The following is a 24,312-nucleotide window of genomic DNA, read 5'->3' on the forward strand; positions in this document are numbered from 1 at the left end:
CTGTGGTTCCAGGAGCACCTTGTAGCCCAGTTCTTGGCACAGGGTGGGTATTCAGTGTTTGTGGTTGAAGGAGGGCTGTGTTCTAGTCCCATTGCTGTGAACTGGCTGGAGGTCTTGGGCGAGTCACTTGGGTTTCTAAGAAGCCTCAGTTCCTTATTTGTGCTCAGAGAGTTGGAATATGTAGCATTTAAGGGCTCTTCCAGTTTTCAGGTTTCGGAAGGTGGGCCTCAGTATTAGACTTGAACCGGTTGAGTGGGAAGACCAAGAGTTGGCTCCAAGAAACTCTACACCTTCCCTGGAGGCTGAAAGCCCAAGCTTCTCCCCCAGTCCTAAAATGAAAGTTAGGAAGCTTGGGGCCTTCTTTTCCCCCAGTGGTAGTCTATTTTCTTGACTGTTTACTTGTCTAAATTCTTACAGCGCATGCACTAGGACTCCAAGCTGTGAGCGTGACAGTGTCAAGCCCTTGATGGTCTTTAGACGGGTTATGTGGTTCAAGCCATTTTCAGATGAAGCACTGTGGTCAGAGGAGCCCAGAGACCCAGGCAGGTCTCCCACCACTCCTTCCAGGCACCTCACTGGCCACCTTTCTTGCTTTCTCCAAAGCAAACCTGGAGACCCCAACCTCCTCTCACACACCACAAATTCTCCCCATCCAGCAAGCACCCAGCCCCCAGGCAGGGAGGGTTTATTGCTGCTTCCTGGAGGCTGTGGCCAAGCGCCCTCCCCTCGAGCATGGCATGCCGAGTCCCTTAGCATCAAGTCCAAGCCCTTCCTGGCCCAGCTGTGACACGGCAATGACGAGGCAACCAGAGTGCCAAGAATAAATGTTCTTCTTATCTGCTTTGGCGGCTGCAGAAACAAACAGCAAGGACTGTTTCCTGGCAAAAATGGGGCCTGGCAGGTTGACAGCGTGGGGCAAAAGGGGGCCTCTGTCTGCAGTGGGATTCTGGGCTGGCAGCCTGGGGAAGAGGAAGGAATTGATGAAATGTGCTGAAGGGTGGCTTGAGGTCGAGGCTCCTATGACATGTCCTGAAGCAGGTTGTAAAGAGGCGAGGGCGGCTGGTTCTATATTATTCTTATTGAACAACTATTTTAGTGTCCGCTGTGTGTCAGGCACCTGAGTTAGGTGCTCAGGATTCAAAGATAAAATGTTGGAAGCCATTTGTCCTTGGAGCTGGGTATAATAAATAATGTGATATAGGTACATGAGGAGGTAAGTTTCTCGGGGGGGGAGGGTGTCTGGGAAGGTGTCTGGAGACAGTTCAGTGTGAAGGGTGAAGAGGTGCTAGGCAGATAAAGCCTGGTTCTCAGCCTGGGCCACATGTTAGAACCACTTAGGGAGCTCATAAAACACCAAAGCCCCGGACACACCCCCAACCAATTGAATCACAGCCTCTGGGTTTAGAACTCGGGCATCAGTATGAGAAATTCCAAAGTGAAGCCAAAGTAGGGACCACTGATTTATGAGATGATTTGTGTCTCAGGCTTCAGAAAAACAGAATAGCTAAGTGGATAAACATTGTAGGTTGGTTGGCTGGCTGGTTGGTTGTTTAGTAAGTTGGTTGGTAGATTGGTTGGTTTTCAATATTGAGCCTTTTTATTCACTGCTTCTAGAGAGCCTGAGAATTGCCTTTCAGATTTGGGCCCTGGAAGGAGCAGGAAAAAGGGAGGAGGGAAGACAGGAAGAGAGAAAGGGAGAGGAGGAATTTGGGGCTGTGGCTTCTAGGCATTGAGTGACATTGTCACAAACCACGCCTCCCTTACTGCCAGGACCTCCTGCAGAATTCCCCCAATTCCATGTCTGGAGTCTCCAATAACCCCCAGGGGATTGTGGTCCCAGCCTCAGCGCTCCAGCAGGGCAACATCGCCATGACAACCGTCAACTCACAAGTGGTGTCAGGTCGGTGCAAGGGATTGTGGGGAACACTCCTGGGAGGGAGAAGGGGTGGCTCCAAGGGGATTCCAGGGGGTGGGGGGCAGGGTACCATACAAACAATCTTAGGAAATGGGAGGGGTGCCCCCTCCCAAGAAGGGGATTCCAGCTCAATTTCTTGACCACAGCATTCTGTAAGTTTATAGATGACTAGCACCAAGACCTAATTGTGATATTTTGGAACAAATTTGGGTCAAAGTCTCATGAGCCCCTCAAAGACCAAGTAAAGCTGTTGGCCCTGCCCCCAAACACTTCCCACCAGAGGCTCTGTTCTCTGGACCCCGTTCCCACCCTACCTCACCCTTCCCCAACAGGGGCTTGAGAGCCTCCAGAATTGAAGGTCTTTACGTGGGAATGCCAAGTGAGTTGGAAATCCATCTTGCCCTCACTCCTACCCACCCTCGTGGCAGGGGACCCAAAAACTGGTTGTCTCCTCAGGTGGAGCCTTATACCAGCCAGTTACCATGGTAACCTCCCAGGGTCAGGTGGTCACCCAAGCAATCCCCCAGGGAGCCATCCAGATCCAGAACACACAGGTGAGTGTGCGTGCACAGGTGTGTGCTCATGTGCACTGGTTGTGGGGGGGAGGGGAACAATCATAACTCTTTGCTCCCTGCTAGGCCCTTTACACAAGTGATTTACGTAATCACGTTATTCCTTTAAGAGGTGTCATTATGCTCAGTTTCCAGATGGGAAGCTGGTTGTTGGAAAGGCTTTATCAACTCCTGGGATTTCCCTCCCCCTCGGGGTTACATCAAAGGATCCTGCACCTCCTATCCCTGGTTTCTAGCCCGAGCCACTCCATAGCTCAGTGGGATAGAGTGCACACACAGGTAGGGGGAGGAAGAAGATCTGAAGTCAGGCCCGAGATGTGACATTAATTCTGTCATCTTGGATAAGTTACCTGACCTGTCTGGGCCTCAGAGTTCTTACCCACAGAGAGGGGATGAACACCACTTGCACAGAGCCCTGCCATCTTCCAGGACTGCTATGAGTGCTAATCACAGTAATGGGGAGGAAGGTGCTTTGCAAACAGTAAACTAACCTAGAAATGCTAATAACTAGTGGATGGTTTCTGGCAAATTTGTCTCTCCTCTACCTTCTGCATGTCCCTGTTTCCTCTGTGTCCTCTCTCATCCCCTTCTCCCTACCCCTCTTCCTCCTCCTTCTTCTCCCTGTCTCCCATTCTCTGAGGGGCTGGTGCAGAGTGAAAGGAAAGGTGACCTCCCCAGGGCCCTGAGAATGAGTTGGGAAAGGGGGTTGGCAGCGAGAGCCTGCCGTCACTATGGCAACAGGTCCCTAGCTGCTGGCCCGCCAGGCTGCTGATGCTGATTTTTTCTCCACGTGCCCTGAAGGTTAACCTTGACCTCACCTCCCTCCTGGACAATGAGGATAAGAAGTCCAAGAACAAACGAGGAGTCTTGCCCAAGCATGCCACCAATATAATGCGTTCTTGGCTCTTCCAGCATCTCATGGTGAGTGTGCGTGGATTGGGGGTGTGGAGTGAAGCACAGGGTACTAATAACCCCCCAGGTTCTGGACTCTGCTGTCCTTCCCTGATCTACAGAGGGCATGGGCCCAGAGAGAGGCTCGCTGGTAGGGATCTCATCTTCCAGAGGCCAAGGCAGAGAGGAGAGGCTTTAGTGGGACCTCAAGCTGGGAGGCTCTCTCTGGTGCTTGCTGCTGCCACAAAGAAGGTGACATAAAGTGAGGGAATGAGAACAGACATGTTCTGAAGAGAGCTAAGGACTGGGCAAGGGTTTCACAGATGGGGTGAGATTCTGGGGGCCAGGACTGCACTTGCTACAGGGAGCCACGTGCTCTCCTGCCCTTCTCCTGGGGAAGAAAATGTGGATCCTCAGCCCAGGCTCTTCTGTTCCCTGGAGTCCTCACCATGAGGGTAGCAGTGGATGTGTGTCCCCTTTTCCCTGTCCCTCTGATCAGAGTGGCCAGATGGGGCACCATGCTGGAGGGTGGTGGCTGCAACCGTCAGGTCTAGAGGAGCAGCCCAGGGAGAAATCTCCTTCCTCACACAACCAGCTCAGCTCTGGTGCAGAACAACTGACTGCCTTCATGAGCCTCTTTGGCCACTTCTGTGAAAGGGCGACAGAGCCTTGGGTTTAAGCACATGCACTGACACCTCTGTGTGCCCAGGGTGAGGAGGTAGATTCTGGAAGCACCAGCAGGCTTGAAGAAGTCTGTTTTGAGGTCTTGGGGTGGCATGGAGGTACCAAGTTAGATAAAAAACAAACACCAAGAGACTGTCTTGGCCTTGAGGTAGAACCAGGCATGAGGGAAACTCTTTCTTCAGAGGGGAGAGAATTCAAACGGGTCATGGAAATTAATCATTTGGTCAATCAATAGCTCTTTATTTGAAGCTCCAGACACCATGGAGCCTGAGCCTGGGCTGTGTTTCTCCAATACGGGCATCTTAGGGACTCCGGCCCAGAAGCCTAGGCCCACACACCCAGTGAACAGTAAGAACTGTTCTGTGGTGACCGATGTGGGGCTGGGGCTCTGCCTCTCCCCCCACATGTCCATCCCCCCAGCTCTAGGGTGTTGGGGCCACCCCAGGGCTTTGCTGAGGAAGCCATTTTGAGAGTACCACCTAGAGAACAAGGAGGAACCTAATTTTGAGAGAGGGGGCTGGAAGGCCAAGGGTCAAGGTGAGGGGAAGAGGTCAGAGCCTAGTGATGAAGCCCGGGAGCCAGGGCCAGCACCATCCTCAGGCCTCTTGAGAGCAGCTCTGACTCAGTGGCTGACGATGGGGGCAGGAATGGCCAGGCCTCCTGCCTGTTGTGGTTTTCCACACTGTCAGAGAGCCGCAGTGGGCCTGCAAGCCCGGCGTCTGTGCTACATGGGAAGAGGGACTCCCTGAGGAAGGATCTTTCTCATGCACTGGTGCATCACACCCAAGATGGCGGCAGCTGCTCCTCTGCTCCCCATGTCCCCCTTACCCCCAGCCCCCCACCATAGGTCCAGAGCTGGCTGCACACACCGCAGCGCAGTGATGTGTGACCCTAGGCTGATGTGTGACCCTAGGTGTGCTAGAAAGTTCACGGGGTCCTCAGGAGGCCAAACCGGAGCTCCAATCTAGACTTTACCTCTGACTCTGAAACCTGGACACACTCATGTCTTGGGAAGAAAACCAGGAAGCAATTCAGTAATTGCACATTGAGGTGCTTAATAAATGTTGGTGCCCCGTCCTTCCTGCCCCACCTCCCCCACCCCATGCATTTTTGACTAATGTGAACACACCTCCAACCTCACTTCTGAGGGAGAGAAAAGGCTAGGAGGGAGAGGAGGCTGCCTGACCAATTCCCCTACACACTAGCCCAGTCGCTCAGGCCAGCACCCAGAACGGACCCCCATCACCCAAGCCGGGGCTCCTGCCTCAGCTACCTGCCTCTCCCTATTTGCATCTCCCCCCTGATGTAAGTCTGAGCCTGAGACTGGAGGGTCATCTTATTAGCCCCTCCTAACTGTGGCTCCCCTCTAACCTTGGACTTCAAAGTTCACAGGCTCCCCTCTTGCCCCCTTCCGGCTGAGCGTCCCTCTATAGCTTAGGGTCATTTCTTTCCACTCATGGCCACTGTCCTCTGGATGGCAGAGGAAGGTAGAGGTGGAGAAGAGGGGCGGGGGGGAGTCACTGAGCACAAAGCAGAGGAGGAAGGATCCAGATCAGCTCTACAAAAGGGACCAGGAACCATGGCAAGGGCTTGCTGAAAAGCACAAGTAAGACTTTCTGCTCACACTCTCCCAGGCCTGGACCCTCTCCAGCTCAGAGTGTACTCAGTGTGGATACTATTAATAAAGCACTTAACATTGGCAAAGTTCTCCCCCACTTAATGCCTTCCTCACAGCGGCCATCAGGAGAGGACAAGGGAGTGACCCCCAGGCCTTTAAAAAAAAGTCACAACTCAGAACTTGTGGACTGGGGAAGGAAGGGTCTGTGGAGAAGTCCAGGCTCTAGGGACACAGCCTGGCACAGCTATCCTCTGCAGGCCTAGCCTGGGCCGTGGATCAGTCTGGCTACCCAGATCCCAGTGGGCGCACAGGCCCCCAAGCCCCAGCTCAGGAGAGGCTCTGAAGACTGGGTTAACAAGGGCACAGCGAAAAGAAGCTAGGCTTCAGAGCCAGACGGACAGGGTTACAAATTGAGGCCCCGCCACCAGCTGCACAATCTCTCTGAGTCGATTTCTTTGAAAAAAGATAATACCCGTTTCCCACGCTTGTAAAAATTAAATGAGAGAAAATGTATGAAGAGCGAAGCCTGGTACACAGGCACGTGTAAGAAATACGAACTGTCTCTTTGAACTGTCTAGAACCGTGGACTAAGAGCAAGTTTTTGAGAATCAGGCACACAGGTTGTGGAGATTAGAGAAGGATGCCCTACCTGTTGTTCTGATCAGTAACAACTACTGATTTTTACCATTATTTCATTCTAAAAACATACTGACGGATACTGTTGCTTACCTGATCTGCGTATATATGTCTGTGTCAAATGTACGTGTCTCATAGCTCTGACTCAACTGTAAAGTGCTCCAGAATAGGGTTCATACGTTATACCTCTTATGGGGGCCCTAAAGATTTGATTCCCAAAGTGTGTACCTTTATAGGATGTTATAGGTGTTGCTGTCAAGATGGGGTGAAAGAGGGGCACCTGGGTGGCTCAGTGAGTTAAAGCCTCTGCCTTCAGCTCAGGTCATGATCCCAGGGTCCTGGGATCGAGCCCCACATCGGGATCTCTGCTCAGCAGGGAGCCTGCTTCCTCCTCTCTCTCTGCCTGCCTCTCTGCCTACTTGTGATCTCTGTCAAATAAATAAATAAAATCTTTAAAAAAAAAAAAAAAGATGGGGTGAAAGAGCTTGGGAAAATCTGAGTTATACAAAGTTCAGCTCAGTTCTTGACTCTTAGTGTACTAGGGGCATCGTGAATTCGCAAGAGGGGGCATGGTTGGAAGCTTTCCCCAAACATATTTGATTACGCGAGGTCCCCCTCTCCTACCTTGCTTTCACTGTGTCTTTGAGGAACAGCTCTGAGACTACAGCGCTTGAGAACTCTAACTCTGCAGTAATGACGTATGGCCATAAAGTAGCTGTTCAGTTTTAGGGAGAAAGGGTAGAAAATGTTTGAAAAAGGACAGATTTCACTATCCAGTGGATGGTCTCCTGTCCAATCCAGTGCACTGGGGAGAACCCACGTGTTGATTGGCCAATTGGAAAAGTTGGTTGAAGAAAGAAAAAGCCCTTATAAAGATAGATTTTATTTTAATTTAGAAGGTACACATATATATTGATTCGCTAATGTCTTGATACAGGGCCAAGATCTTTTTCTGATGAGAGGTTGTCCTTTTACTTGCACAAACCTCTCCTATAATAGAACATCTATAAATTCCATCTTTATTTAACATAGGATAAGAAATTTCAAGTCTGGGAAATAATCTGGCTGTGGGATCTTTCTAGATTTTTGTTATGTATTCCAGCCACTTACATTTGTCCCAGTTGATCCTCACTGCGTGGCATTTTTAAGGAGGTCAGAGTCTCAAATCTTTCCAAAGCATTCCACTTCGTTTTCTTAGCAAGAATAACTTTTTTGTGGCACTTACATTTTATTGGTTTACAGAATAGTTAAATTACATCATTACACTGACACATGTAACTGGTGTAAACCAGTCTGGATACAAACCCTGCCGACTTCCTGATAAGCAGATAAATGGTGTAAGGACCATTCTGCACGGTTGCCTATCTCGAGCGTCTGGGACGATGTGAATGGCAGTTTCCATGGTTTGTAGAAGAAACAGAAAGCATTGTAAATCTACAGTCTCAGCTGGTAGAGATTGTTCATTCAAACTTTTGTATTGAATACTAGTTGTTCCTGTTGTCTTCTTTCCCTCAGGGACCAGTTAGTGTTCTTTGATTCCTTTCGTCCTGTGTCTGAGGCTTCTTGTCATTTCCACTGCTGTGTGGCATTAGCAGCTACAGACATGGATTCTGATGACAAAATGCTCCTGAGATGGGACTTAAACCCCAGAGCCTTTTTGTTGTTAGGCTACAGCGAGGTTAGGAAGGTTTCATCCATTAGCTGCTTGCTATGGGGTCCCTGAAGAATCCCATGATATTTTCTTGCTGTTGTCTTTTGGCTGAAAGAGGCCAATCTCCTGCTGGAAGCAGTCACTCCACAGCAAACGCAGGCTGGGGGGGAACTCCAGCAGAGGGTCCTGTCCACGGAGGATGGAAGGAGAGGGCTGCTCTTCCTGCCCAGCTTCTGCCCCCAGCCCCTCTGCTACAGACCCTAGTGCCCCTCACCCTGGCCCGGTTATTCTGCTCATTTCCACCCAGAAGAGGGCTGTCCTCTGTGCCACTGTCACCAAAGCACAGGAGCAACATTACAGAATATTCTCTGCATGTGGGGAGATCCCAGAGAGGAAACCAAGCCCCAGCAGGCCCAGCCACACACTGAAGGAGCCACGCCTTCATCAGCCACCGTGGCGGGCCCGATTCGCACTGAGCATCTTGGGGCCTCATCTCATGTAATCCACCCAGCCAGCGCAGGGGCTGGTATATTTGTTTATTTGAGAAAGAGAGAGATCGCGAGCAAGGGGGGAGGGTAGAGGGAGAAGCAGATTCCCCGCTGAGCAGGGAGCCCGGTGTGGGTGGGACTCGATCCCAGAACCCTGGGATCATAACCTGAGCCAAAGGCAGACGCTTAACAGACTGAGTCACCCGGGGCCCTACTATCCTCATTTTGCCAGTAACAAAACTAGACTCAAAGAAGGGAACATGTTCCCCAACATCTCATGGGATTCAAACCCAAGTCTGTGGCTCCTCGAGGCTCTAGTTCCTCACCCACGAGGCTATAGTCCCTCCACATTGACCCAAGAAACCAGAGCATCTCTCGGCTCCCACATAAAGTCTAGGTGAAGCAAAGGGGACCCCTGTCTCTCAGCGGATGCTGTCAGTGGAGGTTGTCCATGGAGACACAGAGCCCTGTCCTGGGAGGGGGGCAAGAGAGCTACATGCCACCCTAGTTTTCAGATTCACTGAGGCAGCCTCACCATCCCTTCGTTCCCTCTCCCTTCTCCAACGCTCACATCCGCAGTCCTGGGGTGGCACCCAGCCAGCGTCACCGTTGGGCCCTGCTCAATGCCACCCCACCCCACCCTGTGTGTGAGGCGGCTGCTCTCCCACCCGGCCACGTGCAGCTGAGGGCCTGCTTCCAAGGCCCTCATATGAACTCTGAGGCTGTCACAGAAGCCAAGTGCCCAAAATGCACCAGGGGCCTTCCCTCTATTGACTTTTTTTAATTGAACTAGAATTCACATACCTCCATTCACCCTTTGTAACTCAAGTCAGAAGGTTTTCCGTATCTTTAGCCATATGCAGCCATCCCCAGCATTGAATTTCAGAATATTTTCAGCACTGAAAGAAATTCCGTTACCCATTAGTTATCACTGCCCTGCCCCTAGAAACCAGTAATCGACTTCGGGTCTCATCAGATTTGCCGATTTCAGATCTTTCACAGGAATGGAATTTTATTATATGTGGTTCTCTGTGAGTGGCTTCTCTCTCTCACTCTATATCAGGCTTCCAAGATTCATCGTGTCATAACATACATCGGTACTTCCTTCTGCTTCGTGGCAGAACAGGATCCCACTGCATGGACAGACCACCCTTGGTTTATCCACTCATCAGCTGGGGAGTGTTTGGGTTGTTTTCTACTTTTTGGCTTCTGAGTAACCCTCCTATGAACATTCCTGCACTGCACCTGATCTGAGCCTGTCCAGATCTGAGCGCATATTTGTCAGATTTCCAGCTCTTCTCACCCACGGCACTGGAGCCTCACATGCTAGGCTCCTCCCCGCTGGGGGACACAGGCTGCCACACACCCGGGTACAGCGTGTGCCCTGCCTGTGGGCTCCCGGCCAAGGAGGGTGTGTGGACGTGAAATCCAGCCGGTTGCCTCTGTGCCTTGGTGTAAATCTTCAGTGACTCAACAAACACTCTCTGTGCGTCCCGCTTGCCACCTTCCCTGTGCCTGGGATTCTACTAAGCCCCAAAGACGTACACATCGATCCCTGTCAGAGACGCGCTTATGGGATCCATCTCCAACTGGCTTAGAAATGATGTCTCTTACAGTGTGCGCTCTATGGAAGGGGCGTGGTACAGGGAGGCAGGCCCTGGATTTGAGCGTTGCACACCTTCTTACCTAGCCAGGGGACCAGGGCACGTTGCTGGGTCTCATTAGATCTCAGTCTCCTCTGCTCTAAAATGGGAATCACGATATCCAGTCCACACCACTGTTGTGAGGATGGAATGAGATGAGCGTGAAAGTACTTTGTCCTGATCCAAACACAGCTGCTGTTGCAAATGCCTCCCGTCTCACTCCGGGAGTCCCCCTAATCCACCCTGTCTCAGGAAAAGCTGAGAGAAATCTTGACACTTCTAGGGAATCTGTGGTGAAAAGTAAGAAAACTTGAAAAGCAAAAAAATAGCTCAGAGAGACTTAGACAATTTTTGTTCCAGAATATCTTGCCTGCTACTTTTTCCTTCAACTTTGTCACACTATCTGAAATTCCACTCATCAGAGATCCCCTTCAAAGTATCCAATCCCTGTCAAAAACAGACGCCAATGGAAAGGCCGAGATGCCATCTTTCATTCACAGCTTAGTATGAATTAGTTCCAAAGCTTACTTTTTTACTCCCACTCAGCTAAGATCAGCTTCATGGGAAGAGTGCCAGTGCTTGTTAGCAGTAGAAAATGAAGATTAGAATATTTCTTAACACAGTATTTTGAAGAGGGAAACCAGAATGGGGCGCCAGGGGAAAGGTTTCTAGCAATTGTTCTTCCCCTCTTCAAGGCCCCTGACCTTTAAGACTCTGATGAAAGTTTTATCTACATCATCACGAATATAGTTTAAGAGATTTGACCCTAAAGTCCTAGCAGTCGGAGGCCTCAAATTCAGAAAGCTGACTGCAGGGTCACATGATGGCCCTGGGGCTCTGAGAAGAAGTGCTGAGAAGTGGCAGCAGGGCCCAGGAAAAGGCAAGAGGACGGTAGACCACCCCCCTGAAATTAGAGGGAGATCGGTTTTTTATCCCTGAGTCCTATAATCTCCTTTCCACCAAAACATAGATCTTTAACTAAATCAGTTTTGGGGGGCTAGCCTGGAGAGCTAGCTATTAAAGAAATAACTTGTTTCTATGGGAAAATAGGATCTAAGTCCCAAATACTGTATCTGTCCACTAACACCTAAGTCGTGGGTATAAGACATGATTCCAGCACTCGAGGGACTGATAATTTAACTGGGGAAATAAATTACACATGTAAACCAGGAGTGGTCAACCCATGTTATAATCAAGTATTAGCAGGGGCATACACACTCAAGGGGTCCAAGAAGGGAGGAAGTAGTACAGGTGAGAGAAGTTTGCGTACCTGTGCTGGTCAGACACATCCAGACTAGCGTGTCTGGGACTGAACATTGCATTTTAAAAGGTGCTTTGAGAAGTCATGTCCAGAGAAGAGCAGTCAGAGTAGGGAAATGTCTGTTCAAATGACTCTTAATGGGAAACAGGTCATATGATGAATGGTTAAGGGGACTGGGGATGTTCGGTCCGTAGAAAAGATTTGTTTCTCTAGGGCCAGCATGGTATAGTATAAGGAACAAGGGTTTTGGAGGCAGACAGACCTGAGACTAATCCCAGCTCCATTTTTTTTTTACTTGCTGTATGACCTTGAACCGGTCAACTGGCATCTCTGATGTTAATTTCCTCTTCATAAAGTAGAGATAATGGTATCCACCTATGGCAAAGATGATCAATAATACGTTAAAAAGCACAGTGCCTGACAGATGGTCTAGCCCAGAGGTGGAGCAGACGTGGTTAAAGATACAGGGAGTGTGAGTCTTGGCTCTGCCACTCACTGCTTGGAGTGAGTGGAGCCAGTTCCTTAACCCTTCTGGGCTCGGTTTTCTCATATGTAAAATGTGAATAATGATGCTTGTTTCATAGGTGCCTGGAAAATTCAGTGAGGTATTTTGACAGAGTACTCCGTGAATATTGTTAAGTATTCAAAGTTAGCCAAGGGCACCTGGGTGGCTCAGTGGGTTAAGCCTCTGCCTTCAGCTTGGGTCATGGTCTTGGGGTCCTGGGATCAAGTCCCGTGTCGGGCTCTCTGCTCGGCAGGGAGCCTGCTTCCTCCTCTCTCTCTGCCTGCCTCTCTGCCTGCTTGTGATCTCTCTCTGTGTGTCAGATAAACAAATAAAATCTTTAAAAAAAAAAAAAATCAAAGTTAGCCAGAAACTGTAGGCATCCAGTAAGTGGTTGGAACTCTTGTTATGAAGTAAGAGACACTGCTGTCGACTTCTGTGTGAAGGGCAGTCTAGGCTCTCTGGCTGGTTGAGTAAGGAGAAGATTTGAGTCCAGGAGAAAGACTTTTCCAACCATCAGCAAAAGGGCTGCCATGCGGTACACTGGCCCCGCAGAGCCACGCTTCCCCACCTTCTTCAGGACGGCACGCCCAGAAAGTGATAGAAACCAACCATACCACTTGCAGCTGGGGACCAGCGGGCAGACTCCCACTGAGCCACCCTGGCACTGTCTCTGCGCACCTGTAACTGGTTTGGGGGCATCAGCGAAAGTGCTGGTATCAAGGACACCAGCCCAGTGCGAGAGCTGGCCTCGGGGACTTCCAGGGCTCTGGGCACGAGTGAGGTCTTCCCTTAAAGAAGCCTTGCACAGGATGCTGATGCACAAAGTTGGGTTTAATGGAGGGGCTGGGATCTGGGCCAGGTCTGGCAGGGAGTCTAGGATTTAGGATGGAGTAGGAAGAGAAGGACGAGTTGTCTGGGTGAGAATTCTTTCCTGATTGACTATCAATAGCCTTGTCTGGCCCGTGATGGTTGCTGACCAAAGAGACGGACCCCTCCTAGGGTCATGAGCGTGAAATACTCCTCTACCCTTCCTCTCCCCCCTGGAGCCTGGGGAACTGTGTGGCTCTGTGTCGTGCCACGACTGTTGTCTCTCCCCTGCTGCTCAGGCATCTGTACCTGTAGAGCTTCGGTGGAAGGTACATCGGGTCCTGGAAGTCAGGCTGACCATGGCTTGGCTGCATTCTCCCTTCTGTGTCAGGGAAACAGGAGATCTTGGATTCCTGCCTGTGATGGGAAACTGTTTTCTCCCACCCACCCTTCACTGCAGGGAAAAAGAGAGAACAGACCCATGGAAGCTGCCCTCAACTCCCCAGGACATATGGAGAGTGCTGGAAGCGTAGTCCCAGGGTGTGGGCCACACTGACTGCTTGAGCACCAGGGAGTCCCAGGGAAGGAGGGAGATTGGTGGTCTCCATCAAAGATAGGGCCTTGTTGACAATTGGCTGGTCAGTTGCAAGGCTGGATGGAACTGGTCTGAGAAGACAGGGGGTGTGGGAGGCCACTAGCTTGCCCTGAGCCCCAGGACACTCCACAGGGGCCTGCAGCTCTCAAAGATTCTACCTGAAAAATGGCCAGCAGAGATTTACAAGTTCCAGCATCCCCCCAAGAAGCCTAAGACCCAGACTAGGGGAAAACACCCCATCGTATGCGCACAGAGCTGGAGTAGTCCCAGAATCCAGGAAATAAAACCATTTGAAAGAAGGAGCACATCTCTCCATGCGGGGAAGGAGCTGCTGAGGGCTCTCGCCATCTGTCAGAAAAACAACCTGTGGCTTTCACAGAGAGGGACCCACGTGTGCCATGCAGCAGATTTACTTTATTTGTTATGTGTTGATTTACTGAACAAACACAGAGTGCCAGGCACTGTTCTAAGCACCTTTCAGATATTAACTCATTGAAACCGTATTACCATCTCAGGGTAGGTGGAATTATTTTCCCTGTTTTACAGAAGATGAACCCCAGTAACAAGCTCAAGGTCTTAAGAGGGTGAGAGACCAGTATTCAAAGCCTGACAGCCTGGCTCTGGAGTTCATGTTCCCCAGTCTCTTCCCCACAAACATGCATGGAACAGTCACTTGCAAAAAAGTCCCTTTTAGCAAGTAGGGCAGCCTGATTCCAGGTAGAATTCCCAGGGAGTTGACTCACTGATGCTCCCCACCCTGTCCCACTCATCTTCACTCACACAGGCCCACAGCAAATGGTGACAACCACCAGTTACCCACTTAGGTTCCTATGATCGTCCATTCCTTGAATACATACTGAACACTTGCCAGGCATTTTCTTTGGCACTGATGAGGTGGGGGTGGAAAGAAAGGTAGGGGTCCTTTTCCTCAAAAACATGCAGCATGTCTGGTTAGGGTGACAGCTAAACAAATTGTCCATGTAGCATATGGAACCCTATGAAGTATGTGCTCCAGCTCATGGGAGAGTGTCCCAGTGGGCATGAGGCACTGGGGGCAGGTTAGGAAGGACCAGTCTTGCTTGCTACAGCATGAAGGATGGATTGAAATAGAAAACAGAGGGAGGGAGAATAGTTCCAAGATTGCAGGAGGGTGAAAAATAGGAAGGCAGTAAATTTTTTACAACGGAAAACTATGCAGCAATGAAGATGACATAGGTACAGAAACACCAAAAAAATGTAGATTAGTCTCACACCTGTACTTCAGAGTGAAATCCTGTGTGCTAATGGATTCCATTTATATAGGGTCCAAACACCAGGGAAAAATAAACTATATTTTTTAAGGCTGTAACATAGATAGGAAAACTACAGAGAAAAGAAAGAAAGAAATTACCATAAAAAACAGGTTATTTTCGGGGAGGATATCTTTGAGGGTAATGATTGAGAAGGGGCACAAAGGGGGCTTTGGGTGCTGGTAGTATCTTATTTTTTGACCTGGGTGGTGGTCCCACTTGTGATTAATAGATAATAGATAAAACTATATATTTTCTTTGGACTTTTCTGTGCAGGTACAATTGTAAAGGGGAGGGGAGTAAAAAGGAGCAATAAAAGAATGGAAGGTCTGCACAAGGTGCATGATAATAAGAAAGAAGAGTTCCTCTGGTGGTTTACTGGGTTTCTCTCTGCCCTGAAAGGCTTGTTTTTTTCCCCCACTTACATCTGTGAAATCAGGGTGCACCCTGACATCGATGGCATCTCAGATGTGATGAAATGTGGTTGTTTGAGGACTCCTCACCATGCCAGCTGCCTCCATCGGGTTGGTGTCTGACCTTCCCAGAGCAAGGCCCGGCCCACAGAGTTGGGGCTGCTGCAGGGTGCGTGCCCACAGTTGGTCGGGAGTGAGAAGGGAAGAGGGCTGTCATTGATGCCAGTGCAATGGGGGCCGGGGAAGGAAAGCCAGCTTCCACTGCCCCTGTGCCCCATCCCTCCATGACTGGCCAGCCTCGTGGTCACCTGCCTGCACCAGGAGGAGGGAGGATAATCTCGGGTGGGCTCAGGGTGAAGGAAGGAGCAGGGGATCCAGGAACCAGCCCTGGCCACACTTCTTCCAGAGCCAGCTCCCCAGGTGGAACTCACCCTTCATCTGAAAGATGTCTTCAGCTTCAATTTAAGGCAGGGGAGACAGGGGAGACCTAAGCTAGGAGGCCACAAAGCAAGGTGTCAGAGTTTAGGTCACATTTCGGAGGAACTTCCTGATGGCAGCTGGGCCATCACAAAACACCCCCTCTGTGTAAACGCTGCAGTTCCCTTCTCTAGAGACTGCACAGTTGGCTCTCTGGTGTCTGGGAGGCTTTGCTACATTGTCCAGAGGGAGTTCGTGAAGCACACACACTTTATCTGCATTATCTAGTTAGATTAGCCCCCGAGCCCAAGAGGTACGTGCTGTTCTGCTATTTCCCTTTTAAGGCCAAGGAAACTAAGGATAGGAGACGTAGAACAACAAATCGCCAAGCTCCCAGAGCTAGTGAATGGTGGGGGGGGGTGTGTGCAGGACTTGGCCTCTCCTGAGGCCGTGTACTTGACCACCAGGCAGTTCTGCATAGTTACATAAGGCTCCAAGCCCGCCCTGAGAAGGATCTGTCATTTTCTGGTTCATTCTATATCTCTTGTTCTGGAAGGATTATCTCCTTCCAGAGAGCAGCTGCCTGCTTCCCTCCTGACTCCAGAGGAGCTCTTCCAAATAGTGGCCAGAGAGTGGCTACTATGGCCTCATGGCTTACCGTGATCTCACTTGATTCCTCCTCCCGTCCTTGGCCCTGAGTCTTTCCAACTGTGCTAAAAGGAGCACTAACCAAATCGAGGTCTGTCCAGGGGCCAAGACTATTTTGACTCTGTCCTCAGGAATCATCTGGTCTGAGGCGTGTACAAGCTCGACTGCTCCTAGGAGCACTCAGATGTGGTGCCAGGAATGTTCTGGCCAACACACCTGTCCCCAGAGCCGGGCCAAAGCTGCCACTCGCCCCCACAGCCTCCACCACGTGCCTCCTAAGATGCAGATTGGGATGGGTGGTGGCGTTTTGGCGGTGGGAGGAGAAGAGCTTCTAACTCTCTCCATAAGAGGACAGCCAGCTGCCTTCCCCGACCCCACCTCCCACATTCTCCATCCAGTGGGGGCACGTTAACCTCTGAATTTGTACCCTCCACTCAGAAGGAAGGGCTGTACCAGGAGCCTCCTTAGAGCACACATGATCCCTCCATGGGAGAGACTTCCTTCCCTGGAGGTCTTTAAGAGTGGAAGAGACGTGGTCTGGCTGGCTTCAGTGTAAGTCTTGGCACAAGGCTCCTACCTAGAAGGCCCATCCCCACCTTTGCTGGGACGGCCTGGCCATTCTTCAAAGGCCAGCTGAAGTACCACCTCACTCAGGAAGTCCTCCCTGACCGGTCGGCCCACCCTTTCCTACCACCCAAGGGAACAGACACACTGCCCATTAAAGGGGGTTTCTTCCCCTTTGTCTGCAGCCTTCTCCCTAAGCTGTGAGCTGTCACAGCCACGAATCTTCCACCTGCCAGCAGCCAGGAGGCAGCAGCTTCCCCTCCCTGTCAGCTGATGAGCCATGCGCTCTGCTCGGGAAATAAGGCGACCGTCTCCTGCCTGTGTCGGTTCCCTCGCGTGGTCCATACCCAACACACCGACCATCTACTCTGCCTGGGCTGGACACTGGAGATCCCATGTCTGCTAAGACCAGGTTCCCACCTGAGAGCAACTCCCCAGTCTTGTGGGGAGACCTCTTACCATAGAGCGGGCTGAATGCTGTTATTCAAACACAGCCGTGACGGACTCTGCCCCAGAACTTGGGAAATGGCTCACAGAGGATTTGATCTGTGGCAGGTCTTCCCAGAAGCTCAGAGACACACACAGTGGAAAAGTGGGGGAAAGAGCATTGCAGTGGAGGGAATGACAGATGCGAGGATAAGAAGGCACGAAAGGGCCCAGTGCAGCCCGGGAAGGCCAGATGGTTGCCATATTTTTGCTGTGTTCACGGACCAAGTGGCCATAGACAGGGGGGCTGTCTGGCTCCTCACAGCTAGGGAAATTGGAACTCCATGGAGCCAGAAAACAGGGCTTGGGCCCCACCTCTTCCCCAGAAGGTGTCAGAAGTGGATAGCCCCTGCTCCTCTGCCCCTTGGGGCCTACGATCCCGCCCCCCAGCCTCCTGTTCCTTTCCAGTTAGGAAGAAATTGGCTCCCCTGACATTGATGTGTTTTCCTGCTTGTTAGAATCTTAATGTATGAATCACAAGGCCCAGCTGCCCTGGCATGGTGGTCAGGGTCAGAGGTGTGGATTAGAACAACACATGATCCTAACCGCTTTGGTCAGGGGGTGCTGGGGCCAGCTGCAGGGGTTGCTTGCCTTTGTCGCTGATAATGAGAGCACTGCCAAGGCTGTCGCTCTCATGCTCGTTCCTTAGCCTGAAGCACCTTGCCCACATCATCCCATAATAATAGCATGAAGAGCCATCTCCTCGTGAGCACGTTATGAGCACAATTTCATTTCATCACTAGGGCGACTTTATGATGTAGGCCTAAGGGACATGCCTGAGACCTCACAGCATGACGTGACCAAGCCAGAATCTGAGTCCCAGTCTCTGGGACTTTGGAAAGCCCAAGCAGCTCTTTCTAATGCCACCTCAGTAACGAGGAATATCCCTGGCTAGAGGAGGCTGGACAGCTTAGCCCTCTGCCCTAGGAGTCTACAGACCTCCCCTGGCTTCAGGGCAAGGCTCCCACCCGCTCTGAGCCTCATCACTTCTTCACCACATGCCTGCTGGGTGCGAGGTGTGGGTGCAGGGACCTGGAGAAGAAACAAAGACGCAGAGACCCAGTTACCATGCAGCTCACCACCCAGTGGGACCCAAAAGGACCCCTATTCCACCACCACCCAAAACTTTCCCATTCTTGATGTGACCTGTGCAACCTTCCCCACACTCTGGCCAACCCATTTCTCCTTCTAACCTTCTCTAGAGCCCATTACCCAAACTACCCAACCTTTGCTTTGTTTCTGCTTTCTTTCACTCAGGAGTCATTTGCATGTCATTTGCATGTGGAAGGCACTGGGGATACATTAATAAGACGAATTAATAAGACATGGTCTCTGCCCTCATGAAGCACAGTCTAAGAGCAGGAGACAAGGCTGTCATCAGTGCAGGGACCGAAGTGCCCTGGGACACCCCTTCCTCCCTCACCCCTGCAAAGACATGGACTCAGTCTTACAAACGACAAGAACGGAGTTCCAAGCTGGAGCCAGCCCCTGGGGGAACACCAGAGAAGTTACTCGGTTTCTTCAGCTGTAAAGTGGGAATAACAATATTTAACCTGCCTACCTTATCAAATGTGAGCAATGTGCTTTGTTAAATGAAATTAAGTGCATGACAACCTTTCCTAGGTTGCCGAGGATTCTACAACTAATAGTTACTGTTCTATTCATCTTCGGTCTCCTGGGATGCCAGCATAAATCTGGGCACAGAGTAGATATTCAGTAAATTTCAGTCCATTTAAATTGAATTGGTTCAGATACCCCCATGTACCACCTTCTGATAGTCCTGTAGGCTTTTGGGGCCATTGTCAACCTAATACTAACGAAGCTTGACCTGCCTGCTGGGGATTGGCTGTGAGGACAAAGTCAGGACGTGAAAGTGCGTTGAAAGCTATCAATATTGAGCTCTACTGATCTTGGGAAGCCCATGTTGTCCCCCGTCTTGAGGGGGGCGGCCAGTGTTCCTGACTGTGGAGCCACAGACATGGGACAGCCTCCCCCAGACCCTCATTCCATTACTTTTGGGAAACAAACATTGTACTTTCCCCGATTTGGGCTCCTAAACCCCTGGGCTGCCTGGGTCAGGATAGCGCCTGTGATGTAGACATGGTCTCCAGGGGGACCAGGCCACCATGTGCCCACCCTGCATTAGCCCTGCACCTCTCATTTCAGCATCCCTACCCCACGGAGGATGAGAAGAGGCAGATTGCGGCCCAGACAAACCTCACCCTCTTGCAAGTAAATAACTGGTGAGTTATCACCCGCGCAAAGGCTCTCAGATCCGAGGGCCGGCAGGGGAAAGAGATAGCCTAGCCCAGCCGCTCTACCACAGCACAGCAGTCTTCCCCTTTGGGCTAGAAGCAGAAAGCTAGAATCAACCCAACCTCCTAGAGCTTCATCTGCAGCTTCTTAGCGCCCTCTGCTGGGAGATTGTGTCAGGAACATCTCTGGAAGCTTCCGGCTGAATGGAAAGCCTGGCCCCACCTGCAGGGCAGACACACACGGGAATGCAGACAGCCAAGGTCTGGAGGAGCGCCCGGTGGTCATCTAGTCTACCCACCACCTCCGTGAACTGAAGAACTACAATGTTCTGCAAAGCCTAGGTGGGAAGGAGGAGGGAGAGTTGCGTCTTCTGATTTCACAGGCATGTTTTCCCCTTCTGTGTGTCTGAGCTGTCACAGAAATCTGAGAGAGCAAGGTCTGGTTGGGTGAGGGTAGACCCAAGATTTGGGGCCCCTGATCTGAGCCCTGGGCCCTGGAGTGAAGTCAGAGTTCAGTGCTTCTTAGGGGACCCCTGCTTCCTCTGTTCAATCCTGATGAGTCCTGAGTAGAGATTTCTGACCCTCCTCATGCGTCCCTCCCCTGCTGCGTTGTGGTAACCAAGCTCCAGGAGATTCCCTGAGCCCTGCAGTGCCCAGGGCTCTTCTCCCAGCTGGGCTTTCACACCCTAGACGAGCCCCCAGTCTGTTCTGTACAGTGGATCAGCTGCTGAGAGTCTGGAAGCAGCTCTCACTCCCTGCACATGTGCACACACCCCACAACCCGAGGGGGATACTAACTAGGTCCCTACCTTTACCCCTGGGCAGGTTCATCAACGCCCGGAGGCGCATCCTGCAGCCCATGCTTGATGCCAGCAACCCAGACCCTGCCCCTAAAGCCAAGAAGATCAAGTCGCAGCACCGGCCCACCCAAAGATTCTGGCCCAACTCCATTGCTGCGGGTGTGCTGCAACAGCAGGGCGGCGCCCCGGGGACGAACCCGGATGGTAAGAACCGGGGGCGGGGGAACCGTGGCCTGGTGCTGGTGGGCGGACCTCCTGGACGGGCTCCACGAAGACGCCAGGGCTGAGCAGCCACCTGCCTATGTGGCAGTGGCAGCTCGGTCACACCCGTGTTCTCCTTCCAAGGATGTGCGCGGGCCTGAAGGGGATGCTTTTGCATATATTTTCACAACCAAAAAGCAACCTCACAAAGACGAGTGGGAGTCCGTGGTCATCTGAGTCCGTGACTGCTCAGCAGAGCCCCCTCCTCACTCCCACACCCACCCGCAGTCCCGGCGCGCCCGTGAGAGTCTGCCCAGCTCCCCCAGAGCCGGGGCCATCTATAAATACCGAAGCAGGCAGCTGGCTTGTGAACGGAGGCCAGGAAGAGCTTTGTTTTCCCAGCTTCTCCATCACACCCTCCGCATACACTTTCCTAATTGCCGGTCGCCTGGTGCACAATGAATAATTCACCGAGCCAGACATTTTATAGCTTGGCACGTGAAGACAGCTGTGTGTGGGAGGTGGAGGTGTGCGTGTGCACGTACACACCTCCCCGTGCATCTCTGCGGCTGCGTTCGGGGTCTCCGTGCTGGGCAGTTGCCGTGTCCGCTCTAGCAGATTCTGAGCTACACGTACCAAGGGGAGAATCCCAACTCCATCAGGCCTGACTGTCACCTTGAGCTGATGCCTTAACCATCTGAGACTCAGTTTCTTCCTCTGTAGAATAGGGACGGTAACTCCCACCCTACAGAATTGTTGGAAAGTCCAAGTATGTAACGTCCATAGACGCTGCCCGGGGGTGGTAACTCGGAGCACCACTTCTTGGGAAGGAGCCAGGAGGGGCTGACAAACGTGTGGATTGGGCGACTTAACACCTGGGAACTGTCGACCACTCCATGAGCCAGTCCCCCCCACTCTACCCAACACCGAGGTTCCCGAGCCTGACTCTTGCCTTCTTCTCTTGCGTAGGTTCCATCAGCTTGGACAACCTGCAGTCCCTGTCCTCAGACAATGCCACCATGGCCATGCAGCAGGCCATGATGGCCGCACATGACGACTCATTGGATGGGACAGAAGAGGAGGACGAGGATGAGATGGAAGAGGAGGAGGAAGAGGAGCTGGAGGAGGAGGCCGACGAGCTTCAGACAACAAATGTCAGCGACCTGGGCTTGGAACACAGTGACTCCCTGGAATAGTTGGCAGCCCAGATGGCACTGGTCACCGAGCAGGACAGGAGTGTCGTCAGGAGGGCTCCAGGGTGGGGGGGGGGGGGGGCATGGGCAGGCAGCGCCAAGGAAGTTGGGCCCTAGCTTCCCCAAATCAGTAGCTTGAAGAAATGCTGAGGAGACCCCCGCTCCTTCCCAACTCCCAGGCTTCCGTGAGCGCCCCCGCCCCACTTCCCTAGACCTGCAGAGGACTCCGTTTGCGGGGCCGGCCACGCAGCCTACGCGGAAAGGCAGGAGTGAGAGCTGGACTCACGAATCCCTGAAGACAGATGGCACCCATGCCCCTGCCCAAACTGAAGGACTTGGGATGTTTACAAGCCCTGCGCTGTGAGGCGGAGCGGTGCTGTTCAGAGTGAGCCTCACCAGGGACAGAGTCAGGAGGAAAGGGAGAGTCAAGGGGGTCTGGGTTCCACCCCCATGAGGTTCTCAGCTCCTCGACAGACATTCAAGGGCAAGAGCCCAGATTCATCACCAGTGGCTGTAGCAGAGGGGGAGGCCCTGAGGCATCACCTCTTGCAGATTGGAGTGGGACCCAGGCCCCCGAGGGTTCTCGCTCATTCTTCCAAGGACCTGTCTCAGGCACGAGCAACCATGGACTTGGAAGAGAGGGCAGGAGCCCCCACAGCCACCTTCTCTCTCTCTCTCTCTCTCCTGGAAAGGAATGGTAATCTGGCAAGGCTCGGATTGTAGGGTGTTAAGAGGAATCCCTTCCCCTGGGTCGGTTCCAGGACCCAAGGAGATGGCAGAACCTGAGCTAGGAGCCATATCAAGGTGACTTTGGGGACCACAGCCATCCCTAGGTGGTCACAGAACTCAGCTCCTGTAGCAACAGGACAATGGTGTCTTATCCCAGATGTTCCAGCCCTCAAATGGAGCTCCTCAGATGTCCCGGCCCTCAGCCCCCCATGGCTGTCCCCCTGCTCCTGGGCTGGCAGAGCAGCCCCCATTCTCTCTTCATTCTATCCTTCAGAGAAGGCAGAAGAAACATTGGAAAGAAGCATCCAGTCCAATGGGAAGCCAGGGGTTGGAGAAGGTGCTACATCCCTCTTCCCATCAGCATCCAAAGTGTGGGCAAGGGCCCAGAGAAATGGTGCCCCAGAGCCAAGTGGTGCCCCTCCCCCACACCCCTTGATGATCTCCCCCCACCCCACCATGACACACAGCACTGGAGGAACTGGGGCTCCCTCAGGAGGAGGTTTGCCACCACCTGCCCTGACTCCCACCCTCCTACCCCAACTTCCAGGCCCCCATGATTGGCACCCCTCCTCCCCTCCCACCCCTTGGCTGTGAATGACAGGACTGCTCACACGTGTGTTTTCCATTGGATTTAATTTAATGGACTTGCAGTTTCATTTGTAAATCGTGTATTGGCCATCTCCTTCAGTGGCAGGATGCAAGTGGCCACCTGGCTCAAGCTGAGGGGACCCTCAGGGCTTTCTGGGGCTTCCCCTCCCCCACCTGGTTGGGGTGGAGCAAAAGGATGGTCGCTCTCCTGAGGTCTCCCTGAAATGAATGTATTTCTCCCCCAAAAGAGCTGATATTTAATGTTTTAATAGGGATTTTTGAGAAACAAATAACCTTATTTATAATCTGGGTGATCCAATCATTTTTTACTCCCTTTTGATGCCATAAGTAGAGGAAAGTCTAGCTTTTTTGGTGTGAGACTTTTGCAATGTGCAGTGGGATAAAATACATTTCCTTTTCTGGTTCATTTTTCTTGTTCTATTTCTCTCTCTCTCTCTCTCTCACACACACACACACATACACACACACACACACACACACTCACTCTTTCTCCTACCACTTCGAACAGCAACCCACCCAGCACAGGCACACCTGCACACATGCCCACACATCCTCTTCCCAGCCCCTCCACCTGCCTAATGTTATGCAACCTCCTTCTGATGTATCCACCAAACCAGTACTGAATGTGGCCGAGAAGTTTTCAGTAAATCTTATTACCTACCATCATTCTGGTGCTCAATTCTTTTTCCGTGGTTAGTGGTCAGTGGGACCTTGGACCGGAGAAAATTGGGAGGCCTCAGCCTACCCCTTGTTGAACTGACTACCCATGGAAGGCAACAAAGTAGAAGGCTCTCTGAGTGACCTCAGTTTACCTGTCTGGGCAGGAAGACAGCCACGTTTGGCACACACACTGCATACGTGTCTGGCTCAAAGACAAAGAGATTAAGGAGAGGAGCCCGGAGGACACTGCACTGCCCTCTCCTGGCAATTCTCCCCCATAGCAGCGGCACGCTCAGAATGTGGTCCCCTACGGCACCATACTCTACCTCCCTCAGAGGCCTTTGCTTCTCCAGGCTGCATCCTAGGCCCCAAGGGTTTTCATCCTCAAAACTGGTGGCACCGTCGCCCCTCCCCCAGCCCTCCTATGTCCACCCAGGGCCCAGGAATCAGGAAGGAGAGGAGGTCCTGACTGCCGCTTTTAATCTAGAGCTGTGTCCAGAGATGAGCCTGCCCTCCGAACCCCAGGGCTCAGCACTGTATTCCTGGGGGGGGGGGGGGGGGGGGGGGGAGTGGAAATTTAGGTACAACCTTTCTCGTTAATTTCAGCCCAGAATTGTCCAGGGCATCGGTTTTGGAGCAGGAGGGGGTGTTCCTTGCTCACATTCACGAAGCCTGGGGAGTCGCACTTACATGTGGACACTCTCCAGCCAGGCTGAAGGCTGGGAAGGGAGTGCTCACGTGGGCAAAATGGGCCTGCACACAGCCCTGATGCCTGATGCCTA

The 24,312-nt window shown here is 52.0% G+C and overlaps 1 protein-coding gene across 5 annotated transcripts in view; it reads left to right on the forward strand.

Annotated features, from left to right (window-relative positions):
* PKNOX2 (PBX/knotted 1 homeobox 2) overlaps positions 1 to 23,276 on the forward strand; it is a 254,340-nt gene extending 231,064 nt beyond the window's left edge. For 4 of the 5 annotated variants that reach the window (XM_032868837.1, XM_032868838.1, XM_032868839.1 and 1 more), the window contains 6 exons: positions 1,771 to 1,900; positions 2,372 to 2,469; positions 3,289 to 3,408; positions 19,250 to 19,326; positions 20,164 to 20,342; positions 21,309 to 23,276. In XM_032868837.1, coding sequence (XP_032724728.1) covers positions 1,771 to 1,900; positions 2,372 to 2,469; positions 3,289 to 3,408; positions 19,250 to 19,326; positions 20,164 to 20,342; positions 21,309 to 21,535 — 831 coding nt within the window. In that variant the 3' untranslated portion in view covers positions 21,536 to 23,276. The remainder of the gene's footprint in view (positions 1 to 1,770; positions 1,901 to 2,371; positions 2,470 to 3,288; positions 3,409 to 19,249; positions 19,327 to 20,163; positions 20,343 to 21,308) is intronic. The other variant, XM_032868842.1, reaches the window with a different exon arrangement.
* The last annotated feature ends 1,036 nt before the right edge of the window (positions 23,277 to 24,312 follow it).

The sequence above is a fragment of the Lontra canadensis genome, unplaced genomic scaffold (genome assembly GCF_010015895.1).
Source record: "Lontra canadensis isolate GAN:19392208 unplaced genomic scaffold, GSC_riverotter_1.0 scaffold36, whole genome shotgun sequence".
Taxonomy (NCBI): domain Eukaryota; kingdom Metazoa; phylum Chordata; class Mammalia; order Carnivora; family Mustelidae; genus Lontra; species Lontra canadensis.